A 16,776-nucleotide genomic window follows, 5' to 3' on the forward strand; every position below is an offset into this window, starting at 1 on the left:
AAGGGTTTTAAGTTTTATATTTCATTCTTGATATTTTATTCTTAAACGATGATAATGACGACGCGTTGTTTCAAAAAAAAAAAAAAAAAAAAAAAAAAGGCAAACTCGTTATGTGCAATGAGATTGCTTTAGTATTCTATAGCGAAAAATCGATCATGTTTCAAAGACAATGCGGTTCAGGGGTTTGAACTGATTTATAGGGTTAAACTGAACAATAGCGAAGCTACCCAACAATCACGGTTTGGTAAAATGTGTTCTGACTATGATACAGTAATGTATTCTTCGGGAGAAGTTGACAGAAGCGATGGTATCATATTGGGCTATAAGAAGAGATTGTCAATGATTGAAAATCGTATGCAACATCTCTTGGAAGATATTAGTTTCGATATCCAGCAGATTGAACCCATTCTCGTTGACCTTCAAAGAAGTTATGACACAATTTTACAACTTCTACGAAAAAGGAATGATTCATTGCAATGTAAGGATTTTAATTATCGAACTGATCGAATCCCCATAAAAAAATACGGATCAGCAGAGGCAAACCTTAGATTGACCGGAAATTTTATGAAGTTTCAGCTGGATAGCGGACTAAAATTCGGCGAGGAAAATATACTCAGGATCCTGCAAAATAACGTAGACTTCAAGCACTATTTCCAGATTGACAATAACAAGAAGCAAAGGATACTACTACTCGCCGTCTATCAATGTCTTAATGGTCCAGTTCGCTTGCATAAAACACTTAATATCGATGGAATTATACATAATTGTAGTATCAGAACCATTCTAGGCAAACAAGTGTCCAGCTCCAAGTGGATGGTGTTTCTGTATGATGTGAAGCTAGTTTTGTTAGCACATAGGGGTGATGTACCGGACTTGGAAACCAGCAAAATGATTGTCAGATATGGTGATTTATTTCCTTGCGCGTTGTATTTCAAAGATCATGCAGCATATTAAGCATTTTCCAGGACGCTTGTAGAGCATACTACGGACACTTTTCTTGATTTTACGTATCAAATATTAGAACTAGAATCCATCGGATGCTGTCCGTAAAGAAATCATAACCGTATGTTGGTGTGATTCCTTCTTAAAGGTCTCGTGGGACGATGGTTGTTAAGGTGAAATTCCACAAAGCCGTCATTTAGAATTCCCGTATACCTTGACCTGTTCTCAATATGCAACTTGCTCGACAACAAACGCCTTGGGTGAGCCACATCTTAATACTCTTCTATTTTTTTTGTGGGGAAATTGCCATTCGCGGGAGGAGGAAAGTAAGGGGAAGGCTGTGAAGATCATAAAATAGAACAGAATTTAGATCAATCGAAGCATCTCCCTCCTCCTGTTCATCTCTAGAATTTGCAACTAGAAAACCAAACAATAATGTGGAAAGCTGTCTTGGATGCTTGGAATGGAACTGAAAATCAAATCGATGATACATCCGATATTCAATCGTATGAATTCGAAGATATGAAGAGAATCGTCAGAATGTGTGACCCTAGTGTGGTTTTAGTGGATGTTAGAGAGCCATCCGAGTACTCGATTGTTCACATCCCGGCTTCTATCAATGTGCCATTTAGATCGCATCCCAATGCATTTGCCTTAGACCCTCTAGATTTTGAGAAACAAATCGGTATCGCAAAACCTGAGACTTCTAATGAGCTAATATTCTATTGTGCTTCAGGCAAACGCGGAGGTGAAGCTCAAAAAGCCGCTCATTCACATGGATACTCAAAGACTTCATTATACCCCGGCTCTATGAACGATTGGCTTGCTCATGGGGGTGATAAACTTGATTTATAGCTGCATATGCTTCAGGCTAGAAAGTGGGAAACGAATTATTCTATCTACCCTATTTATTTTTATAAGCTAAATAACATACTGTACTAGGTGTGCCGTTTATTTGCCTATTGTATTGGCTGTGATAGCGGTGGCGCAAAGAAATCAGGAAGAATAAAAAAATGCAAAACTTAATTTGCCCAGAATAAGATAGCGAGCGACAGCTTTCAACAAAATAGAAACGAGACAGAACAGAATATCAGCGATGTTTAAGCATAGTACATGTGTTCTCTCGAGAACAATCTCAGCAAGCTCGCCTGCATTAATCTTGAGGGCGTTCACAACGAAGGTCGCAAAGATCTATACTTTTGAACAGGTCAAGAGCCTAGTTGAACATCCCAATGATAAAAAACTATTGGTCGATGTGAGAGAACCTAAGGAAGTAAAAGATTACAAAATGCCAACGGCAATAAACATCCCAGTGAATAGCGCTCCCGGTGCTCTTGGATTGCCCGAGAAGGAGTTTCATAATGTTTTCCAGTTCGATAAGCCTGCTCAGGATAAGGAATTAATCTTTCTTTGTGCTAAAGGGGTAAGAGCTAAGACTGCCGAAGAGTTGGCTAGGTCTTATGGTTATGAAAATACTGGCATTTATCCTGGTTCCATTACTGAATGGTTAGCTAAAGGCGGTGCTGATGTCAAACCCCAAAAATAAGCCAGAGAAAACAAAACAAAATCGATATATCCTGTATATAGACAATTTCCTGTATTTCAACTTTTCGTTTTCCCCTTTCTGTTCATTTAATATTTTACTGTTCTTCACTTTTTACAATTATCCTTTTCATTTCATAAATCTATGTGTTTGTTCTTTTAACATTTCCTAAATTTTACTTACTGTGTATTCTTCTATTTAGATACTTTACCTACGATTATGAAATTCAAATTGTTTGAATTCCTTACCCAACCTCTTCTTTCTTTTCCTTTCCATGACCTTTTCACGTTGCTTGGTCTTCATGTGATCATACTTCCATTTTTGTACCACTTTACGTTTCTCAGACTTTCTTAGATGATACCTTGTACTATTATCTTTATTTATATCATTTTCGTACTCCTTGAGAATGTCACGTTCTAGGTCTTTGTTTTTCATGGATTGTAGTCTTGATTTCATACTTTTTAGTCTTTGCTCCATTTCTTCACGATCTTCCTGGTCTATCTTAGATAAAAATTTTCTATCTTTTAAAATTTTTTGTAGTTCTTCAATTTCCTTCTCTCTATATTCGTCCAAGAATTGATAACGCTTTCTTATGACAGATGTATCAACGGCTTTACCTGTGGACTTATCAAATCTGATATCCTGGTAGAGATTAGACCTTCTATTTCTCGGTATTTCTAATCCTGGAATATTCCGGACTCGTGGTGCTCTTTTCTTGGATGACTGTTCTACCGGTGCATGTTTTCTCTTCTTTTTCGATACCTTTTGGCCATGATGACTTCCATCCTCACTATCTTCCTCAAAAAATCCAGCCTCTTGGTCTGATATGTCCTCACTATCATCTTCTTCATCAAAGCTTTCTTCTTTGTATGTAGTTGCGACCGCCTTCTTGTAAACAGGTTTCTTAACCTTCAAGTCTTCTTCATCCATTAATGACTCGGCCTTCTTCAAGGAACCGAAGGATAAAGTCTTTAACTCGTCGTCACTTGATTCTTGGTCTTCTATTTTCTGCTTGTTTCTTTCCGCCATTATGTCCTCCAATAAGTTCTCTTCGTCTTCTCCCACATCAGAATCCAAGTCTGGCTTCAGATTTTTAAAGTAATATGACATTTCCAACTTTTAAGTGCTTTATCCCGATCTCTTAGATGCTTTTGAGAGTCAATTTAATTATGCTACAGAGTACTTGCTTCTTAATTCCATTTTTCTGGCAAAAAGACAAGCTCATCGATTAAAAGTTTTCAAAGCGGGTAAGACTTTTTCGCATTTAACCGCCCAGATAAAGTGATCTTGGAGCAGAGGTAAAATCAATACGAAGAATTAGTGTTTTGCAAACAGATATATAAGTATTTATGTAGATAATCATTGAAAAACAAGACTATAATTCGTCGTGCTCCTTTCCTGTTAGAGAATTTTTTCTTTTATTTGGCTTCTTGCCAGTTTTTAAGAAGTCAGTGTACTCAGAGCGTCTACTAAACGGACCTTCATTAGGGGAAATACCAAAGGTGTCTCGCAAAAACTTAGAAATACCATTCTTGTTGATCGTGCTGTCTTCGTACTCCCAAAAATGATCTTTGTATGCGTCAAATACGACAAGCTTGCTTTCATTGCTGTGGCGCTGATCAGGGATAATGTCCTGCAAATAGTTGGAAATCTTTGGAATTTTATTGTACGATGAATGCGCAGTATTTATTTGCTGAAGTTTCTTATTCGAGATGGAATAAAAATCAAATTTTCCTAACCAATCTAGAGCGATGCTTTTATAAACAGGTGAAATTTTATCCTGTTTGGAAAATAATACTACGGAAAGTCTGGGGGATTTTTCAAGTAGAGAACCAAGTCTATCTATGCGGGCAAACTTTTTAACGTAAGATCTTACTCTTGAGAGAGAGAAATCGACAATAGGTACGAGAGTTCTTGAACCTGAGTACACCTCATTGGCATGACCTTTGAAACTGTTTTTGGCATCATCCATTGGCTTAGATAAGTCTAGCTTTGGAGGTCTAAATACCATTAATGTAGGGAAGCCCTTCACATTGTATTTAGCACACAAAGCTTTATTCTTATCATGGTCACAATTTACAGCAGCAACTTGAACTACACCATCCAATTTCTTTGCTACCTTACGGAACGTACTTGATAGTTGCTTACAGTGGCCACACCACGGAGCATAAAATTCCACTAATGATGTATAGTTTGTGTTGTGGACCACTTTATCGAAACTTTTCGGCGTCAGCTCTAAAATGTGAGGATTGGAATCGTAAAAATTTTGTGCCCCCACTAAACTCCAAATGAAAAGCCCCAAAATAAACTTGATAATATTAGGAAATCGCATTTTCTATTGGTCTCTTTCGTACGCTATGTTCACTCGACGGTTAGTGTTGAAAATGATTGCGGAAATATATGTTCTTCTTAAGTTATTTAACTTTTACGTGTCAATTTTTTCTAAAATATCATGCCTCGCAAGGCTCGAACAAGGGCCTTTTTTTCAAGGGTGACCACCTGACACTAGGCGATAAAGGACGAATATTAAAGAGGATTCAACACTAATAAATATACACACATTCATTCTTGATATGGCTTTTTCGATTAATGCTATGATAGCTGGTTTTAAAGATATTTGAAGGCTCTAACTTTTGGAAGAACAACAATGGAGGCTGCTAAAGGCTCATCACCATTTGCGTTTTATGCATTTTATCAACTTTATGCTCATTTGAATCCGGGGAAGATAAACACCTTTTCTTTGGAGGAGATTGCAAGGATTTTATACCCCGGTTTCAAGATAGATTATAATGAAAAAACTTCCTTGTTCATAACTTGGAAGAAAAAGTCAAATAAGCATCATAGAGAAAATACGAACGAAGGGAGTTATCTACTCAGAGGATGCATCGGTACTTTTGCTAAGATGCCAATTGCACATGGTATCGAAAAGTATTCCTTGATTGCATCTTTAGAAGATAGGAGGTTTTCCCCAATTCAAAAAAGGGAACTGCCGGACTTGAAATGCAGTTGCAACATTTTGAGCCACTTCAAAATTATCTTCCAAGGAGGTAATAATCCAAACGGTGACATTTTCGATTGGGAACTCGGAAAGCACGGTATTGAATTGTATTTCAAACAACCAAAAACAGGCACCATATGTAGTGCGACCTTTTTACCCGATGTTATGCCTGAACAGCATTGGAATAAAGAGGACACATTTGCCAATTTAATTGAGAAAGCAGGCTACTGGGGCAATATCAGCGAAATAATGAATAACTTTGAGATTTATTTTATTAAGGTAATAAGGTATGAAGGTAATAAAAGTTCGATAACCTTTGAGGAATTTGAGAAAAAAATAAATGGTATGGATAATAAGAATACCAGCTCTTATTAGATAGTCTTTTATATATATATGATATAATACTTTTTTTAATGGTGGTAAAATAAGTAAAAATAAATGGACGCAACCGGAATCGAACCGATGACCTCTTCCTTGCAAGGGAAGCGCGCTACCAACTGCGCCATGTGCCCTAATCATTGTTGATGTTTTGAATCATCGCTATTATTATATGAATTTATAATTTTATATAGTTTGTATTTTCACAAGACAAAGTAGGGCAACTTTCAGATAACTGTTTGAATTCTATTCTAGCCGAAGCCCTTGTTGTCATAGAATGTAGTGAAAGTTATACTCAAAGATCTGTGAAATAACAAATGGAAACAACAGTTCGACAAAAAAATGTATATTTTCCCTCCTTTTTTTTACATGTTGTCGTTCATTCTTGAATTTCATAATCTCCATTGGTGCCGTACTTATTTCCATATCAACAAATACATATACTACACTACTCTAGAGAGGCGTTATATACTTCCTTCCGTCATACTGGAGTCTGCTTCATCTGTAAGAGCTTCTGTCATGCTTGAAGCAACAATAGGAGACAAGACGAGCGGCTTAGTGCCATACTGTTCATCAAATTCAGTAAAGTCGAGCGGCACGTCATCATCCATTATCTCGTGGAATTTTTTGGTAACAGCTTTTTCCAATTCCAAAGAGTCTTCATACACTATCGAACCTTCAGTGTTGTATACTCTGGCATTAGAGAATATTAAATGAAAATCTTGGAGTGTCTCTTTTAGTGAGTTATAGGCCAAAGATTCAATATGTGTGTTGATATTATCAAAGGCTACTGGATACTTAATGATAATATAATAATCAGGATATAGGGCTCTGGACGGTTTTACGAGAAAAATGTCGGAAAGTCTCCTTCCAGCTTCATTTTCATAATTACGGGCAAATTCGTATAATGTTAAAGCTTGCTTAGCGACCTTTTCTCTAATATCAAGAGGACTGGTCGCGGCAACGGGAGTACGGACATACTCAAGGCCGTTTCTTGCTTTTGGTGGTCTTCCACGACCTCGTCCACGACCTCGTCCACGGCCTCGACCCCGTCCACGACCTCTTGCTGAGGTTCTCGCTGATTTAACAGATGTTTTTCCAGCTGTATGTGGTTTCTGAATGGCCATAAAACTCTCACTTGGTGAATTATCGCCGGTAACCGGGCTTGATTCGAGTGCTGATGGTCCAGCATTTTCAGAAGCCTCAAGCTTAACTTTCTTAGGTCTCCCACGAGGTCTTCCCGCCTTTCTTTTTTTAGCTAGATATTCATCGTCATCTATGGTCAAGTCTGTACCTAATTGATCTTCAGTTAAATTATGGTTGTTTCTAGGATCTTCATTATCAACGTCAATGTATTCGTCTTTGACTTCTGCGTCCCCATCAACTGTTTCGCTTTTTTCTTCCTTCTTTGTTCTTTGTTTCCTTGCTTTCTTGTCATTTTTTTCATCATCGCTAACTTCGAATTGTCTTAACCATTGTTCTTCAGACATATTATCGTTGTAAGTTGCTGTCTTACGTTCTCTTGCACCCCTTCCATTGTAAACAGCAGCAGATTCTGATTCTTCACGTTTAAGCTCAGCACCAATATCTCTACTATAAATATCGGGTAATTCGTTCTTTTCTAAAAGACGGCTCTTCACTCCTAACTCTTCCTCCTTCTTTGATCTATCTTCATCCATTTTCGCAAGGGTAACCATTTCTTCATCAGTACGAGCAAGTATTTCATTAATCTCTGTATCTTTCAATTCCTCTTCTTCTTCAACACCAGATTCTCTTTTTTTTCTACGTTCTTCTTCGGCATCTAGCAAAGATCTGAGTAAAGCTTCTTGTTCCTCTGATGTAGACTTATTATCAAATTTACCTGCTTGAATAACCTTGCCATCAATATCCAGTTTCTTATAAGCTCTTTCTAGAATAACTTCTTCGACAGAGTTTGTAGTAATCAGCCTTAAAATTCTAACTTCATTCTTTTGGCCTATTCTATGCGCCCTATCCTGCGCTTGTAAATCTTGATGTGGATTCCAGTCGGTGTCAAAAATAATGACGGTGTCTGCAGTTTGCAAATTCAATCCCAGACCACCTGCTCTTGTCGACAGGATAAAACACAAGTATTCTGAATCTGGTGCGTTAAACAAGCGTAATAATTCACTACGCTCATCTGATTTCGTATGACCATCTAGTCTCAGATACTTGATATTGATGTATCTCAAAAAATCTTCCATGATATCCATAATTTGGGTCATTTGAAAAAATATTAATACTCGATGACCTGTTGCCTTAAGTTTTGGTAAAATTCTATCTAACAGTTCAAACTTACCTGCAACACGCCAAATATCGTCATTTGTTTCTCTTGTGGGATTTATTTGATCCTCAACTTCTTCAAATACAAAAGGGTGATTACAGATTTTTTTAAGTTGCATAATTTGATTATTGAAACCTCTTAAACCTACCATTTTCTTATTATTTTGATCACCAATGAAAAGACGACGATATTTCAACATTTGCTGATACATGATTTGTTGCAAAGCACTCATTTTGCACTTCACTACTTTTTCAACTTTATCCGGAAGCTCTTTTTCCACATCTTTTTTTAAACGACGTAACAGAAAGGGTCGTAAAACTTTATGTAATCTTCTAATAACCAAAAGGGTTTCTTCCTCACTTAGTTCAATTTTGTCTTGTCCACCAGTGTTGGCAAAAGGAGTATTGAACCACTCATCAAAAGATTTCACAGAGTTGAAAATCTTCGGCAATACGAAGTTTAGTAAAGCCCATAATTCCGGCAAGTTATTCTGAAGGGGTGTACCAGTCAAAATTAACCTATAGTCGGCATGGTAATGTGTGTTTAGAGTTAAGGAAAGCTTGGATTGTGCGTTTTTCATTCTATGCCCTTCATCAATAATCATATGAACCCATTTAACTTTAGATAACAGTGCTCTTTCTTTGATAATATACTCAAATGTGGTCAAAACTACATCAAATTCACCGGCTTTAATCTTAGCCTGTTTAGCTTTTCTTTCATTTGGTGAGCCTTTGAACGAAATGGCTCTCAAAGTTGGAGCCCATTTGGCGAATTCACTGCTCCAATTTGATAACGTAGATAAAGGAACAATGACCAGATATGGCCCACGGATATTCTTCATCTCATATAAATACGTAAGTAAGGAAATTGTCTGAATGGTCTTACCAAGACCCATTTCGTCTGCTAATATACCATTTAAATGGTTATTAAAAAGGGAGACCATCCACTGTAATCCTTTAATTTGGTAGTCTTTTAGTGTACCACCAACCAGAATTGAAGGTTGTTTCTTAATATCTTCTTTAATTCTATGTGCAACATTGTAATAGTCGACGTTAAGACTATCTTCTTCATCATCGTATTCTTCATCCTTCATCTTTGGTGCCATAGATAGATCGTCCACCTCCTCTGACGTTTCCTTTATATGAGAGTCGATCATTTCTTTAGTGTATTTTTGTTGATCTTTCACGGCTCTTGTTAAGGAATCTAGAAATGCGTTCGTTTGCCTTAAAAGATGCGTAATTCTCGTATCCTTGGTCTGGTCTAATAATTTTATATACGCTTCCTCATCATTCGCCTTCAAGGCCTGTAAACGTTCTTTAGCCTTTCTTTCGGCTCTCTTTTGTTCATCTCTTTCTAAATTAGTGTGGGTGGCGATAAGCCTATGACCAAATTTCAGCCGTTTGTTCTTTTTATCTTGTCTTTTATTGTATTGATTGATTGCAGATCTATTCATTGACTTTAATTTTGCCGCCGCTTCGATCTTCCTTCTTTCTAGCTTTAATAATTCATGATTCTTATATAGCTGATTTGTTAGTAATGCATCTTGAATGTTAATGTTTCTTATCTTGGAAAGAAAATTTGGATGTGTATTAGTTAATAAAGAGTTTTGGTGCCATTCAAATTGCAGCACATGACCTCTTACAGCTTTTTGTAGCGGTAACAATTGCAATGCATAATAATCATAGAGTGCATCTTCCTTGATTGATTCAGAACATTCATCATTCAACAGTTTATTCAGACAGTCGTTCACCGTAGTATCAAGATTTAAAGCGATTAATGTTTGGTAAATATCAGTAGCAGTGTGTGTGTCAATTCCAACCGGCAAAACGCCAGGTTCAATAGTGAACTTTCCATGACCTGAATTAGCTAGTAAAGTCTGGTAATCAGTACTCTCACGGGAGATATTTGGCATTGTGAAAGAATCGACCATCATATCAGGATCGTCTATATCTACTACTCTTATACCTTCTTCATATTGCTGTTGGAGAATATTTAAAGGAACGGGCTTTTGTGGTTCTGGCGGTTTTTTTTGTTCAATGGGAATTTGGTCACTATTGGGTATTGTTTTAGCTTCTTTTGGCACACTTTCTTTTTCTTCTTTCTTTGATCCCGTATGCGCCATAGGAGTGCCACCTACATTTTGTGTATTTTCATCAAGTGGACTACTTTTTTGATTATGTTTATTAGAGGCACCAGCTGGTGAAACAGATGCAATAGTCTCATTATTGCTATCCAAAGGCGCATTTTTTGTTACTTCAGACACGTGATCAGTGTTTGTACCAGTATGATGCGCGTTAACACGAGTTTTTTGCGTATCGTTGCTACTATGATCTAATTGATTGATTTGATCTACAGGTTGTCTTCTTCTAGCAAACTCACTCAAAGATAGTAACATTCTTTTGAAGTCTGGCGGATGATTGATGGATTTTTGGATAACAGCTTGAAATTCAAATGGAATAGGTTTTCTATTCACCAAACATTTTAAGGATGTAATCTGAGCCTTCAGCAATTCGGACTGCTCGGCAGTGAACATTGTCATGGGTAACCTTCTCCCTTGCTGTGGTCTTGCCTGAAAATTTTGGCCTTGTTGTGATTGTTGTGCTTGAAACTGTGCTTGTTGCATTTGAGCTTGCTGAGGCATCGGAGAATTTATCTGCGAACCCGATACCAAATTTGAATCTTGGATGTGATGTTGCTCCTGCAATGATTGGTTTTGGGACTGCGGTTCAGATGCATTAAGACTGAAGTTATTGTGGCTTGAGTTATCGGGCTTCTCCGCAACACTTTCCTCGTTGTTGCCTGGCGGTGGTGAAAAATTTGTTGCATTCAGTGAACCAACTGAAGACTGCCGTTGTGGTAGCATGTTGTTACCAACACTGCTATTTAACGGCATCTGTGTGTGCATGGTTGGCGATTGGTGAGCAGAAGTGCTAAAAGACTCATTGCCATTCAATTGCATATTCGCAGCTAAATGTGGGGAAGCTGAAGCTGAAATGTGTGAGGAAGTAGCGTTCGGAAGTTCTGCTTGATCTGAAGAATTTGGGACAATGTTCTGCTGGGAAACTGAAACACCTTGCTGTTGGCGTTGCATTTGTAATTCTTGTCGTTGCTTGGCAGCAAACTGTAGCACTTTAGTCAGGTAAATGAACTCCGGTACGCTTGGAGCATTCATCCCGTGTTCATTTCTTAAATGTTGCCATCTTAAATAGCAGCGGTTGACTTCCTCATTGCTAAATTGACGCTGCGGTATGTTCATCGCTGATAACTATTCAAAGAAATATGGTGAAGACAGCAGAAAGTCACAACCGGAAGAAACAACAAAATAAGTAGTCTGTCTATAAGTATATACAGAAAATATTCTTGTGTGATATAACTCGTCTCTTTAATGAGATTCTAGAGACGACTTTGCTTTCCAGTAACCATCTCAGGATGGCCCCGTTTCGTTAATCACTTTGTTGATATTTGTTTTCCAAACGCGATATTCACAATATCACTAAAAACGGATATCGGGTAATGAATTATCGTTCATTCTACCGGCGGCTATTTTCCTCAGTATTGAAGTAACCCATACGCAACTTATAAAAGTACCATTAAAGGCTCAATAATCAGAGGCCAGTCAAAATGGTACAAATCGTCATAATTAGTGTGTTTGTGTCATTATGTGCTTCCTGTGTTTCCTGTGTTTCCTGTTCTTCCATTCGTTAAATTATAGCGCCCTTATGTTCACTGAGAAGTGACCATGAGAGTCGTACGTTTTTGTCTATAAAAAAGCATAAGAAATAGAATCTACAAACATGCCAGTAACCAAATTCAATCAACATACTCGGAAATATTATGACTAATTTTGAAGGACGTCTTGTTTGTGTATATATATTGCTAGTGCAGCCGCGGCAAACAGGGGGTATGGGTATGGAAGAAGTGGGAAATGAAAAAAAATAACGAATTTCAAGAAAAAGAAAGAATAATAGAAAAAGAAAAAGAAAAAAAGGGCACATAAGAGAACGATAGTACCAAACAATTAGAGGCGCTGGACTTATTCATTTCTATTTATCAAAATCACCACAGAATCAGTTAAGGTGATTCTAACACAAAATAAGGAAAGGGAGATCAAACCCGTTTGAAAAACTTTGCACCTAACCCAGTAATGGATATTCCCACGTCAGATCAAATTTCTCATGACCAAAGGAGCGATAGGGTTCGAAGGATTCGGAGGGCTTCTTTCTCTTCTACAGTCACGAGTTCTACGGCTGCCACGTTGACTTCTGAGATGATATTAGAACAGAACAATTCTGAACCGTACGCAGGTGCAACATTCGAAGCTGTGCCGAGCTCTATCGTATCATTCCATCACCCACATTCCTTTCAATCAAGCAACTTTCCAAGTCCGCGTTCTTCGGGGAATCTTGAACAGAGAGGTCGCCGATTGACTGAATCAGACCCTTTAGTATTATCTTCGGCTGAACAGTCACGAAGTTCATCTAGAAATCCCTCTCATTTTCGATTTTTTACTCAAGATCAAATATCTAATGCTGAAGGAGCCTCTACATTAGAAAATACAGACTATGATACGGTCTGGGATGCTGCCCCTACCTACGAACAAAATATGATTTATGGTACTGGCCCATCGTCTAGACGTTCTTCGATGCGAAGTTTTTCTAGAGCTTCGTCTCTCTCAAATGCTAAGTCTTATAGGTCTTTCAGTAGGAGAGGCCGTTCTGGTTCAAGGGTTCCGCAAAGATTAGCAGAAAATGCCGACAATGGGTACATTTATCATTCTGCTACACATTCATCCTCCAGTTTGTCGAGGTATACAACTAGAGAGAGAATCCCTATTGAACTCGAGAATCAAACGGATGAAATATTAGAAGACAGGTCTTCAACACGTTCCCTAGAATCTTCAAATAGTAGACGATCTTCAAGTGAAAACAACAGAGGGAGCCTTTCTGGTCATGATGATGTTCATAATATGCATAGCGAGTACTTAAAACCTGATTACCATGAAAAATTTTACCCTCGGTATACGCCCGACTTACATTATCAGAGATTTTATATTACGGAAGAAGATTTGGTGATTGGTATCGCCGCTTACCAAACCTCGAGCTTCTGGCATATTATTTACAATATATGCTGTTTTTTGTCATTTGGGTTAGTTTACCTTATGATGAGATGGCTTCCTCACCTCCGGGTTCGATTTTACGGTGTAAAAGTTCCATTGGGTAAGGCAGAATGGGTTGTGATAGAGAATGAGTTTGGTGAATTTGCCATGCAACCAATTGATAGACAATGGTATAATAGACCCTTAAGCACAGTTTTACCTCTTGATAGCAGTGCTAATCCGTCATACGAGCTCAATGATGTTAGTTTAAGTCACCATCATGCTAACGAAATTAATCCAAATGTACCCATCTTAATCACATTTGAATACAGATATATCAAGTTCATCTATTCACCACTTGATGATTTATTCAAGACTAACAACAATTGGATAGATCCCGACTGGGTTGATTTAAGTAAATTGTTAAATGGATTAACGACGGGGGTGCAAGAGGATAGGGAGCTTGCTTTCGGTAAAAATCAAATTAATTTGAGGATGAAGACTACTTCTGAAATTTTATTCAATGAAGTGTTGCATCCTTTCTATGTCTTTCAAGTTTTTTCTATAATTTTGTGGGGCATAGATGAATATTATTATTATGCTGCATGTATTTTTTTAATTTCCGTGCTGTCAATCTTTGATTCATTGAATGAACAAAAGAAAGTATCAAGAAATTTGGCTGAAGTGTCACACTTTCATTGCGATGTTCGTGTTTTAAGAGATAAATTCTGGACGACCATCAGCTCATCAGAATTAGTTCCAGGTGATATATATGAAGTGTCAGATCCAAATATAACAATATTACCTTGTGACTCTGTTCTTTTGTCTAGTGATTGTATAGTGAATGAATCCATGTTAACAGGTGAATCTGTACCTGTTTCAAAATTTCCAGCTACGCAGGAGACGATGTACCAACTATGTGACGACTTCCAGAGCACCCAAATATCGAGTTTCGTTTCCAAGTCCTTTTTGTATAACGGTACAAGTATAATTAGAGCAAGAATAGCTCCAGGGCAAAATGCTGCTTTAGCGATGGTTGTAAGAACAGGGTTTTCAACAACAAAGGGCTCTTTGGTTCGTTCCATGGTTTTTCCAAAACCAACTGGTTTTAAATTTTATAAAGATTCCTTTAAATATATTGGATTCATGTCGTTAATCGCAATTTTCGGTTTTTGCATAAGTTGCGTTCAGTTTGTTAAACTTGGTCTGGACAAAAAAACGATGATATTAAGGGCTTTAGATATCATAACAATCGTAGTTCCACCAGCTCTTCCCGCCACGCTAACCATCGGTACGAATTTTGCTTTGAGTAGATTAAAGGAGAAAGGAATATACTGTATTTCTCCGACAAGGCTTAACATTAGTGGTAAAATTGATGTTATGTGTTTTGATAAAACCGGAACACTTACAGAAGATGGGCTTGATGTACTTGGGGTTCAGCTATCACAGCCAACTGGAGCTAAAGGGCAAAAGTTCGGAGAATTGTTGAGCGATATTCGTCAAGTATTTCCCAAATTTTCTTTAAACGATTGTAGCTCTCCACTAGATTTTAAATCCAGAAACTTTTTCATGTCATTATTAACATGCCATTCCTTGAGATCAGTGGATGGTGATCTTCTTGGAGATCCATTAGATTTTAAGATGTTTCAATTTACTGGTTGGTCCTTTGAGGAGGATTTTCAAAAACAAACATTCCATTCATTATATGAGGAAAGACACGAAGGTGATGTTTTTCCGGAAAATTCAGATATAATTCCTGCGGTAGTTCATCCTGATGGCAATAATCCAGAAAATACGTTCACTGACAATGATCCTCATAATTTTTTAGGGGTTGTGAGAAGCTTCGAGTTTTTATCGGAGTTGAGACGTATGAGCGTGATTGTTAAAACTAATAATGAGGACCTATATTGGTCATTTACTAAAGGAGCGCCTGAAGTTGTTTCGGAAATATGTAATAAATCGACTTTACCAGCAGATTTTGAAGAAGTTCTGCGTCACTACACTCATAATGGATATAGAGTTATTGCATGTGCTGGGAAGATCTTACCAAAAAGAACCTGGTTGTATTCCCAGAAAGTTTCTAGGGAACAGGTTGAGTCCAATTTGGAATTCCTAGGTTTCATTATTTTCCAGAATAAATTAAAGAAAGAAACTTCGAAAACCTTGGAAAGTTTGCAAGATGCGAATATCAGAACAATAATGTGTACAGGTGATAACATACTTACTGCCATTTCAGTAGGTAGGGAAGCTGGATTAATACAATGTTCCCGCGTTTATATTCCATCCATTAATGATGCCCCTTTACCTGGTGAAACCGTCATAGTATGGAGAGATGTCAATGAGCCCGATAACATTTTGGATACCAAAACTTTGAAGCCTGTAAAAGTGGGAAATAGTAGCTGTGTGCGTTCGTGTGAAAGTGATTATACTCTTGCAGTTAGTGGTGATGTTTTTAGGCTGCTATTCAGAGATGAAAATGAGATACCCGAAGAGTATTTGGACGAAATTTTACTAAAATCATCAATTTACGCAAGAATGTCACCTGATGAAAAGCATGAATTAATGATGCAACTTCAGAAATTGGATTACACAGTTGGGTTCTGTGGTGACGGTGCAAATGATTGTGGGGCCCTGAAAGCGGCAGATGTAGGTATTTCCCTTTCAGAGGCGGAAGCTTCCGTTGCCGCTCCGTTCACTTCTAAAGTATTCAATATTAGCTGTGTACCTGATGTTATTAGAGAAGGACGTGCTGCACTAGTCACATCCTTTGCGTGTTTTCAGTACATGAGTCTGTACTCAGCCATCCAATTTATCACTATTACTATACTATACAGTCGTGGTTCTAATTTGGGTGATTTCCAGTTCTTGTACATTGATTTACTACTGATAGTTCCGATTGCAATTTGCATGTCATGGTCCAAGTCTTATGAAAAAATAGCGAGAAAAAGACCTTCAGCTAACTTAGTGTCACCTAAGATTCTGGTTCCTCTTTTGATCAGTGTATTTTTGGTATTCTTATTTCAAGTAATTCCATGGTTAATTGTACAAAAGATGAGTTGGTACATCAAACCCGTTGTTGGGGGCGATGACACCGTGCAATCATCAGATAATACCGTTTTGTTTTTCGTCTCAAATTTTCAATACATTTTGACAGCCATAGTCTTATCTGTTGGACCACCATATAGAGAACCGATGTCAAAAAATTTTGAGTTTATCGTGGATATTATTGCCTCTATTTGTGTGAGTGTACTATTGATGACTTTAAATCCAGAATCATACCTGGGCAAAAAGTTACAGCTGACTCCTATATCGAACAATTTCACAGTATTTATCATCGTATGGGTACTACTAAATTACTATGCTCAACTGTACATTCCACCTTCGATAAAAGGTTGGTTAAAAAAAAGGAAGAGTAGCAAAAAGTACAAACTATTGATACAAGGAGAAGATAAATCAGCAGATGTTTAAAGCAAAGATTCTTCACGTACGTATGTACCATAATCTATAATGAAAGTTAT

General features: G+C 37.6%; 8 protein-coding genes and 1 non-coding gene across 9 annotated transcripts; 5 read left to right on the top strand and 4 right to left on the bottom strand.

Moving 5' to 3' along the window:
• Nucleotides 1–249: 249 nt before the first annotated feature.
• On the top strand, nt 250–954 carry HUA2 (Hua2p; the record flags this gene model as incomplete). Its single annotated transcript, XM_056225917.1, has 1 exon — nt 250–954. The coding sequence occupies one exon, from the start codon at nt 250–252 to the stop codon at nt 952–954; it is 705 nt and encodes a 234-aa protein (XP_056079688.1).
• A 423-nt stretch (nt 955–1,377) lies between these two features.
• Nucleotides 1,378–1,797, top strand: RDL1 (thiosulfate sulfurtransferase RDL1; the record flags this gene model as incomplete). Its single annotated transcript, XM_056225918.1, has 1 exon — nt 1,378–1,797. One exon carries the CDS (start codon nt 1,378–1,380, stop codon nt 1,795–1,797), a length of 420 nt encoding a protein of 139 aa, XP_056079689.1.
• A 241-nt stretch (nt 1,798–2,038) lies between these two features.
• Nucleotides 2,039–2,488, top strand: RDL2 (thiosulfate sulfurtransferase RDL2; the record flags this gene model as incomplete). The annotated part of the gene is made up of 1 exon (XM_056225921.1): nt 2,039–2,488. The coding sequence occupies one exon, from the start codon at nt 2,039–2,041 to the stop codon at nt 2,486–2,488; it is 450 nt and encodes a 149-aa protein (XP_056079690.1).
• Nucleotides 2,489–2,692: 204 nt separating this feature from the next.
• RRP36 (rRNA-processing protein RRP36) lies at nt 2,693–3,595 on the bottom strand (the record flags this gene model as incomplete). The annotated part of the gene is made up of 1 exon (XM_056225922.1): nt 2,693–3,595. One exon carries the CDS (start codon nt 3,593–3,595, stop codon nt 2,693–2,695), a length of 903 nt encoding a protein of 300 aa, XP_056079691.1.
• A 265-nt stretch (nt 3,596–3,860) lies between these two features.
• MPD1 (protein disulfide isomerase MPD1) lies at nt 3,861–4,817 on the bottom strand (the record flags this gene model as incomplete). Its single annotated transcript, XM_056225923.1, has 1 exon — nt 3,861–4,817. The coding sequence occupies one exon, from the start codon at nt 4,815–4,817 to the stop codon at nt 3,861–3,863; it is 957 nt and encodes a 318-aa protein (XP_056079692.1).
• Nucleotides 4,818–5,132: 315 nt separating this feature from the next.
• On the top strand, nt 5,133–5,858 carry SMKI15G4220 (uncharacterized protein; the record flags this gene model as incomplete). Its single annotated transcript, XM_056225924.1, has 1 exon — nt 5,133–5,858. The coding sequence occupies one exon, from the start codon at nt 5,133–5,135 to the stop codon at nt 5,856–5,858; it is 726 nt and encodes a 241-aa protein (XP_056079693.1).
• A 64-nt stretch (nt 5,859–5,922) lies between these two features.
• Smki_15.trna18A lies at nt 5,923–5,995 on the bottom strand. The gene has a single exon. It is a non-coding gene; the product is annotated as a tRNA-Ala (tRNA).
• A 330-nt stretch (nt 5,996–6,325) lies between these two features.
• On the bottom strand, nt 6,326–11,419 carry SNF2 (SWI/SNF catalytic subunit SNF2; the record flags this gene model as incomplete). The annotated part of the gene is made up of 1 exon (XM_056225925.1): nt 6,326–11,419. One exon carries the CDS (start codon nt 11,417–11,419, stop codon nt 6,326–6,328), a length of 5,094 nt encoding a protein of 1,697 aa, XP_056079694.1.
• Nucleotides 11,420–12,307: 888 nt separating this feature from the next.
• Nucleotides 12,308–16,726, top strand: YPK9 (putative acid anhydride hydrolase; the record flags this gene model as incomplete). Its single annotated transcript, XM_056225926.1, has 1 exon — nt 12,308–16,726. One exon carries the CDS (start codon nt 12,308–12,310, stop codon nt 16,724–16,726), a length of 4,419 nt encoding a protein of 1,472 aa, XP_056079695.1.
• Between the last annotated feature and the right edge of the window lie 50 nt (nt 16,727–16,776).

Source organism: Saccharomyces mikatae (assembly GCF_947241705.1).
Source record: "Saccharomyces mikatae IFO 1815 strain IFO1815 genome assembly, chromosome: 15".
Lineage (NCBI taxonomy): Eukaryota > Fungi > Ascomycota > Saccharomycetes > Saccharomycetales > Saccharomycetaceae > Saccharomyces > Saccharomyces mikatae.